At 50.5% G+C, this 8113-nt stretch overlaps 1 protein-coding gene across 1 annotated transcript; it reads left to right on the top strand.

Annotated features, from left to right (window-relative positions):
* Positions 1–1701: 1701 nt before the first annotated feature.
* Positions 1702–7345, top strand: PSMB4 (proteasome 20S subunit beta 4). The gene is made up of 7 exons (XM_068921930.1): positions 1702–3711; positions 4157–4363; positions 4999–5145; positions 5712–5793; positions 5889–6005; positions 6603–6691; positions 7212–7345. Exons 1-7 carry the CDS (start codon positions 3590–3592, stop codon positions 7222–7224), a joined length of 777 nt encoding a protein of 258 aa, XP_068778031.1. The 5' UTR covers positions 1702–3589; the 3' UTR covers positions 7225–7345.
* Positions 7346–8113: the final 768 nt, after the last annotated feature.

Raw genomic sequence — 8113 nt, 5'->3', positions numbered from 1 at the left:
CTGCGATTCATCCTCCCAACACTGACTTCTCTCCCACTCACAGGAAGGTTTCTCAGTGCTGTTAATGAGTGTTTTTTTTTTTTTGATCCTGCCATTTCAAAGTACTTTTCACACATTTTAGCAACACAATCAGATCAGCTAGTCCCCTCACTGGTACAGTGCTAAACAAACTGGGCCCTTGTGCCCTCCAAGCCCTGGGAGCAGCCAGGAGGATTCATCTCATTTTACAGGATCCAGATGGGGATCTGACAGTGGGATCTTGGCCAAGCCATTCAACCACTCTCCATGCCCTGTATTTTCAAGCCTGATGAGTAATTTGTGCTGCCACTTAACTCTGTGAAAACCAGCTTTTGAAGTCAAAGATGTCAATCAAAAATACCACTGCATCACCACACAAGCCCTGCAGCTCTGCATAGATGCTGATTTCGGAAACTGTACGTCTTTTTCAAGAGCTGTTCAAGCCCAGGCCCTGAGATGGTGGCTGTGCTGGGAGGCAGTCAGACGGCAGCATGTGATGAGCGTGCTGCGAAGATCCTGCAGCGAGCCGAACTGGGCAGTCCCTGGCTGATATGAAAGAGCAGCTCTGGGACAGCTTTGGGGCTGGGAAAGGTAGGCAGCAAATGTGACAATTAAGGGCTGCAAAAGTGCAGAGAAAACTGAAATGACCTCATAGAAATGAGGTGCTGAACCAGCAGGGCCAAACGTGGAAGCAGCAGGACTGCCCTTCTCTGCCTCTCCCCGGGTGTCTCAAAGTACTTTTTGAATTGAGGTTCCACGGCAGGGCTGGGGATGTGAGTCTCCTTTATCTCCTCTGCCGCTGATGTTTGCAAGCCATGAAGCCCCAGCATCACGGGTTGTGCAGAGGGAACCCTCTCCTTTCGCACGTGAAGCAGTCACAGCTCTGCACATGCAAAGGCTGGAGGGAGATGAGGAGCTCTGTGCACCTCTGAGCACCCAGCAGCGCAGGCAAAGCCGTTTCCTTCTGTTTGGTGATGGTCCTTGGAGGAAATGGAGGGGTGGGCAGGTAGAGTGGCTGGTTTAAGAATGAGGTGTCCAGACCTACTCCTGTTCCCTTTTCCAATGACGAGACTGATCTCCTCTGCACTGCCACAAGTCCCAGACCACAGAATGGATGTGGCTGTTATGAGTTCTGTAATGAGACCATTCCTTAATGAGCTGTTTTGTCTTCTCCTTGCTGTGTCTATCGCTCATTTGGCCAGCCTGGATGCTGCATCCAACAGCTCACATACTTCCGAAAGGACAGGGTGTTAGATCTGCTCTCCTCCACATGAAGTTCACTGCTTGTTCCCATAATGGAGGTCTGTAGGGACAAAGAATGTCTTTTATGAGACCAGCTGCTGCACCTGGGCACTCAAACCCTTCCCTGGGGTGAAAGAGGCTGGCTGTGCCCTGCTCCCCTGCGCTCTCCCTGCTCCGTGAGCCTGCGTGTGCTGAGGAAGTTGCTGCTTGGAAGAGTTGCCTGCTATCTGCCAAAAGATGCTCTCAGCTGCAGGGTGATGCCTCCCCCAGACACAAACAAGAAGTCACTTTTCACAGCTGAGTGTTACATTTTCCACACAACAGCAGCAGCCTAGCAAACTTTAGTGCATGCCTGGGGAACTGCAGGTTTTGCAACACCCAGATCCTGAGAAATTTCCCTCTGGCTTTACAAGAAAATCAGAATTTGCTCCGAGGACCCATACAGACAGGGAGGATCTTTCTTCCTGACTGCACCCAACTGTGCTGAGGCCGCCGCAGAGGTTTTTAGTCCAAGCTCCCCTGACTATCAGGGGAAGGAGCACGGATTAGTAGGTGCCACTGGAAGTGAAAACACAGCTGGAGAAGGAAGGGACAAGGAAAACCTGTATTTTAATTACCTAGCTGGAAATGTCTTATGCACCTGGCACATAGAGGCTGCTGGAGTTGCAGGAGCCATCCTCTTTCCAGCCCTTAATATGCTGCCAAAGTGGAAGAAAAACATCTGAAGGAGGCTGAGTCCAAAACAGGATTCTCAGTAGTGCACTTAGATTCTTCCCTCCTGACAGTGGAAACACCACTGTCTTCTGGTGCTCCGGGGAGGAGGCAACAGTGAACAGCAAAGCAAAGGTCGACCCTGCCTGGAAATATTTGTGTATTGTGCTGATATTGCAGCGATGACAACAGGCCAACCTGTGTGCTATTGCTCTGCGCGTGTTGGGAAGGTATTTTTGCTTTCCCCTGGTCTAAGCTGGGATCTCCAGAAGCTTTAGATCCGCTCCTGTTATCTGCTGTCTCCTGACCTCTCCTCACCTTGGGGATTCCAACGCAAGGCCACTGACCCTATCGTAGGACACAAGGACTCAAACAGTGGGCTGAGCTGGGGACTGCGTGGCCTTGCTGAAATCTGGGGAGAGGCCAACAGGAGATCCTAGGGCAGAAAGGTGAGGTTTAAATTCAATGCCTGCTACACTGTCATGTGGGTCCTCCCATGCAAGGGGGACAAATGCAAGCAGAGAGCTGCCCAAGTTGCGGCTGAGAAGAAGCATCTGCCATTGGGGACTGCTAAAACAACACCACACCTTCTCCCAAATCTTCCAGGAGGCACAGGTTGCTATCATACACCTCTCCCATCATGGGTGAGTTAGCTCCTGCTTTGCTGCCAATTTTCTTTCAAAGGTAAACCCTAGATGAGGGGTAGAAGCTTCATCTAGGGAGGATGCCTGCATAGGGGTATTGCTTTAATGGGGTACCAGCAAGATGGAGCTTTTAAATGAGCTCCATTCGTACAGGGATTTGCAGAGAGATTTTTGGACTTTAATCTAGGCCCCTGCTACAGCTCAAAGGTTGAAGAGCTCAAACTGAATCAATATCCTGCTCTTGCTGTGCTCTGGTTTCCCAACCCTCTGCATGTTTCCTTAACATAGCACTTGATTTCTTGTGGGGCAGGAACAAATGCATGCTCATATTTTGTACTGGAAAGAATTAAAGAAAAAAACCTCTAACTCTCCAAGTCCTCTTTCTTACTTAGGTGTAGGCCCTTTAATCCCACTGAATCCATCAGGCCTGCATGAAAAACCCACACTGTGATCCAGCAGGTGATCCAGAAACGCTCCCGGGAGCCACAGAAGTGATGTCGCTGCTCAGTCCACTGCGCAAGGGGAGCATTGCGTCTTGTATTGCTTTGGGAAGGCAAAAAATCCCACTGCAAAGGATTTTTTAGCCAGCTGGGGCAGGCCGGGCCCCCCGGGTCTCCACAGGGCAAGGGCGGACCCAGCGCGGCTCTCCCCGAGAACCAGCCAGCTGCCCGCACCGGGACTGGTGACGTGGGGAGGGTGACGGGGACACAGGTCCGAGCACAGCAGTTTTTAATTCGCTTGGCAGAGGGGCTCCTCCCACTCCGGGGCAGCCGGGGCCCTGCTAATGCCCCCGGGGCGCCTCACCCCGGCCCAGCGCCCCGGACAGCCCTGCTGCCACTCTTCCGCCACACACAAGATGGCGGCCCCGCCACCCCGCGTTGCTCCGGCCGCATCCGCCTCGCCTGGGCCTACGGCGGCCGAGAGCGGCCGCTCTTCCGGCGCGCCTAGGCAAGGCCGGCAGCACCGTGACTAAGATGGAGGTGTGGGAAGCGCGGGCGCCGCCGCCGTTCTGGGCCGGGGGCCCAGCCCCGGGGCAGATCTACAGCCCCGGCGGGCCCACGGCCGCCGCCGGCCTCCAGCCCCTCGCCAGGACGCTGTGAGTGCGGGGGGCTGAGGGTGGGAGGGCGCACGGGGATACTAGGAGTGGGGAGGCACTGGGAGGGGGGCGTAGGGGGCCCTGGGGAGGGGGATACAGGGGGAGTTGGAAGTGGGGGGCACTAGGGATGGGGTACAGCGGGGATGGGGGCTGAAGGCTTGGGGTGGGGAGCACTAAGAGAGCGGGGATGGGAGGTGAGGGCATGGGGGAGTGGGTGTAGGAACGCTGGGGATGGAGGACCGACTTGAGAGACACCGGGAATGGGGCCACGGGGTTTGGAGGAACTGGGGGACACTGGATTGTGAGGTACTGGAGGGACTGGGAGTGGGGGGGCTGGAACGGGCAAAGGGGCTGAGGATGCGGGGGAGAGGGGATAGGTCTGGGCCGAGGGAGTTTCAGGCCTCACTGGGTGCCAGAGCAGCACTGACATTTTATTGGTCTGCAGGACCCCCATGGTGACGGGCACCTCTGTGCTGGGAGTGAAGTTTGACGGGGGAGTGATCATTGCTGCAGACATGCTGGGCTCCTATGGCTCCCTCGCCCGCTTCCGCAACATTTCCAGGCTCCTGAAGGTGAATGACAACACCATGCTGGGGGCATCTGGGGACTATGCTGACTTCCAATACCTCAAGCAGATCATTGACCAGATGGTGTAAGTACCTCCTGCCCCAGGCTGCTGCAGTTGGGCCACAGGCTGGCTGGGCAAACCTCCACGGTGCCCTGCTTGATGCTAGGCCATCCTGCCAGGCCTCTCACTCTCCCCAGTCCTCAAACAATTAAAACACGTAATAAAAATGCATTCACTGAGCAAGAATAAAATGGGCCCAAACTGATCGTTGCACTTACGGACCAAATAATGTAGAATAAGTTAGTGTGGTTCAAGGAATGAGCTTCTATCCTTCAGAGTTTGTTTTACTGCTGCTGTGAATTGCTGCCAGTGAATCCCCTGCCATTAAGCCAGTTGAGGCAAATACAGTCTTTCCAATTCTTGAGCTGAAATCCTCCTTGTCCTCCAACTGAGTTCAGGCCCTTCAGTACAAGTGTATTTTCCACATTTTCTGCCGAACACGGTGAAGAACCAGTTTAAATGATCCGTTGTTTATCTGAGGCCTTTGGCTGATTCACCTCTTGCAAGTTCTTGCAGTTCTTCTGTTTCAAAACAGCCTTCAAGGAAGCTGCATGAGTGTATCCTGTCCTGTTCCTGGCCCAGCTGGAAGTGGGCTGCTGCTCTTGTATCCTGGTGATTTCCAGCCATTCTTAGTTGAGTGAAACTTCTCTCTAAATTAGAATCGATGAGGAGCTGTTGGGAGATGGTCACAGTTACAGTCCAAAAGCCATTCACTCCTGGCTGACAAGAGTCATGTACAACCGGAGGTCCAAGATAAATCCGCTCTGGAACACTGTTGTCATTGGAGGCTATTACAATGGTGAGAGGTAAGGACAAGCTACGTGGAATGTGCAATGGTTACTGCACATCCTCCCTAGAGCTGCTTCTGAAGATATTTTGTGCCATAAGAAGGGAACCTTACCAGTCCAGTTCCCTCTGGTCCAGCTTCCTAGATTGGATCTTAGGTCTTCTCCAAAAGGAGAAATATGTGATGGAACTGCTGGCCAGAGGGCGCTCTGGGCTTTCAGGTTCATCTGAGCAACAGACAAAAGTCCCCTTGGGTACTGTCCTTTATGGCTCGATAAAATAACGAGCCATTGAATCATCATTCATTTAATTCTTGTAGGCATATTCTCCTGCCCCTAGTCTCACACAGGGGCAGAAGGATACATCTGGCCTTTGTGGTCCCAGATGACCTGAAGGCCACATGAGCCTGTGTTTCCAGCAGGACAGCTGGACTCTCACTTTGTCAGCGTGAGTGTGTCTGCTCTGCTGACTTCTCTAGGGTTTTCAGAACTGCAAGCTGGATGTAGCTGCTCTGAAGCTGAGTCCCGCTACAATATGACACACTGCTGCTCGTGCAGTGGCTGCAGTAACAAGTCTGTCCCTTCAGTTTCCTAGGTTATGTTGACATGCTTGGTGTGGCCTATGAAGCCCCTACGCTTGCTACAGGTTATGGAGCATACCTAGCTCAGGTGAGTGTTTACAGGCAGGAGTGTAGAGTATGCACTTGATTAGCTGCTAAAGTGATCTCAGTGCTGAGTGACTGAGCTGATGGGGTTTTTTGCAGCCACTGATGAGAGAAGTCTTGGAGAAGAAACCCAGCCTTACAAAGGAGGAGGCCCGTGACCTGATTGAGCGGTGCATGAAAATCTTGTATTACAGAGATGCCCGCTCATTTAACAGAGTAAGTGCCCTGCTTTGGCTTGCCTTCACTGGAGAGCTGCTGTACCTGTTGTGCCCCTCAGACAGATGTTCCAGAGGCCAGTCTTCACCCCAGGTCATCTTAATATTTTTAGTCATTCTGTTTATGATCTCAGAAAAAAAACTCATAATACCTCTTGAGTTGGTGGAGGCAGGGTATATTAGGTTGTGTTAGCAAAGCTGTCAGACAAAGCAAGACTCTCCTTATCTCCTGCAGCCTCTGAACAGCAACGCGATTCTGAATGATGTTTGTCTTCAGCTGGCTGGTTAATACTTGTTCTTTCGTCTGATGCTACTTTTCCCCTCACCACAGCAGTCGTATCCAGAGGCTGCAGTCTGCTAGCTTTGAAAGTGTTTCTATTAACTATTAACTACTAAGGTTTATTATAGCTTGACTCGCTCACCAAGAAAGTAACGCACTACTGAACGCAAAGCCATGTTAAAACAAACATGTTTGAAGGACAGTACTTGTTATTGACTTATATTCATTAAAGCTTTCACAGGGGAGGGAGGGCCCATCTTGAATTCAAGTGTGGAAGTCAGGATTTACTGAAAAACTTTACGTGGTTCTTCTCCTTAGTATGAAGTTGCTATTGCCACGAAACAAGGAGTGGAAGTGGAAGGACCTCTGACCCTGGAAGCCAACTGGGACATAGCACACCTTGTCAGGTAATGCCTGTTAGAGTAAGTTCATTTTGAGCTCTTAATCTGTGAGTTGGCAGTTCAGCCTGAGGGCATAACATAAACTGTTGGAGGAGACCCAGAGGTGTAGATCTGGCTGGATGATACACAGCTCTACAGGTTACATCTCTGCCACATGCTTCAGTAGTAGCCACCTTGCTTCTCTCCTGGAACCAAATTTTATTGACTGGGGAGTGGTTCTGGCCAGCAGGAGAAAGCACTGGTTCCCTGCACCAAGGGAAGTGGCTTTTGGCTTGGTTCAGAACTGCTTGGCTGCTCTGCCCTTTAAAGTCAAGGTATGAAAGCATTTGGTGTGTGGTCCTTCTGGAACTGGAACGCTTTTTGTTCATCTACCTTCTTTGCTGCCTTTTGCTTGTTCAAAACAAGTGTCACTTACACGCAGTACCTGACAAAAGCTAACATGCCCTACTCTGATTTTCAGCAGTACAGATGTTGACCACATCCATGTTGTGTAATAGTCTGACTGTGTAAAACTGTCTTCTTGCAGTGGCTTTGAATGATCTCCGAAGAGCTGCTCCAGGCTGTTGTGTTCATGTTATCACCCTTTATATATGCTGTAACTCAGTTACTCCTTTTGAAGCGCTGATTTGTTATGGGAATTAAATAAACCTGTTAAGACAAGTGTGTGTGTGTGTGCTTGTGCTGATGGCTGGAAATTAGTTGGTGTGTTGCTCCAAAAGTATTTACTTCAGGAAGAGTCTCTTAGTTTGAAGCAGCGAGAAGCCAGAGCATTTCAGGAATTACTCTGAGCTGCCAGGTTGTCTTCTACAGAACAACCCACACTTCAAAAAAGTTGATAGCAGCTGCAAGCCCTCTTGGTGGAGAAAGACAGCAAAAGCATTTGCTTCTGTTGTTTTTTTTTGACTGGGGCTCTGGTAGGAACTATACTTCATTAAACATGTAAATACACTGCCCTCCTCCTTCCATATCTGAGTTGGCAGTTGTTTTAGCAGACAGGCATTGAAGTGGAACTGCGCGAACATGGGTCAAGGTGCTTCATAACTACCTCTAATTAGCACCCATGATCTCTTTTTCTACTTCTCCATTTTAGTAATGGTTTCTTAGTTGAAAGCTTGTGTTGCTATAAAGATTAGCAAGCAACTCAAGAGCAGTAGTTGAACTATTTACCTTGGGACTGCAGGATCAGTATTGGTTGGTACCTGTTTGCTTCCCATGTGCTGAGTCTAAAGCTAAACATGCAAGCCATTTCAAGATTGGGCCTATTTAAAGAGAAGGCTACTGGGCTTTGAAGTCTCTAATGGAAAGTGGAACATACTTTAACCCTGTACAGTATTTCAGCAACATAGACTTACATGCAGCATGTGCCATGTTCTGCCTGTGGTCATCCAAATCAACATGAATTCTGATCTGGACAAGTGAAAAGACTTA

This window comes from Struthio camelus, chromosome 30 (assembly GCF_040807025.1).
Source record: "Struthio camelus isolate bStrCam1 chromosome 30, bStrCam1.hap1, whole genome shotgun sequence".
NCBI lineage: Eukaryota > Metazoa > Chordata > Aves > Struthioniformes > Struthionidae > Struthio > Struthio camelus.
This window is presented reverse-complemented; position numbering and strand designations above follow the sequence as displayed.

Excerpts from the sequence above, each read along its gene's own strand:
- PSMB4 (XM_068921930.1), top strand. The coding sequence starts at position 3,590 with ATGGAGGTGTGGGAAGCGCGGGCGCCGCCGCCGTTCTGGGCCGGGGGC. Across the intron at positions 3,712-4,156 it reads CAGCCCCTCGCCAGGACGCT|GACCCCCATGGTGACGGGCA; the intron begins GTGAGTGCGGGG and ends ATTGGTCTGCAG. Across the intron at positions 5,794-5,888 it reads ATGGAGCATACCTAGCTCAG|CCACTGATGAGAGAAGTCTT; the intron begins GTGAGTGTTTAC and ends GGTTTTTTGCAG.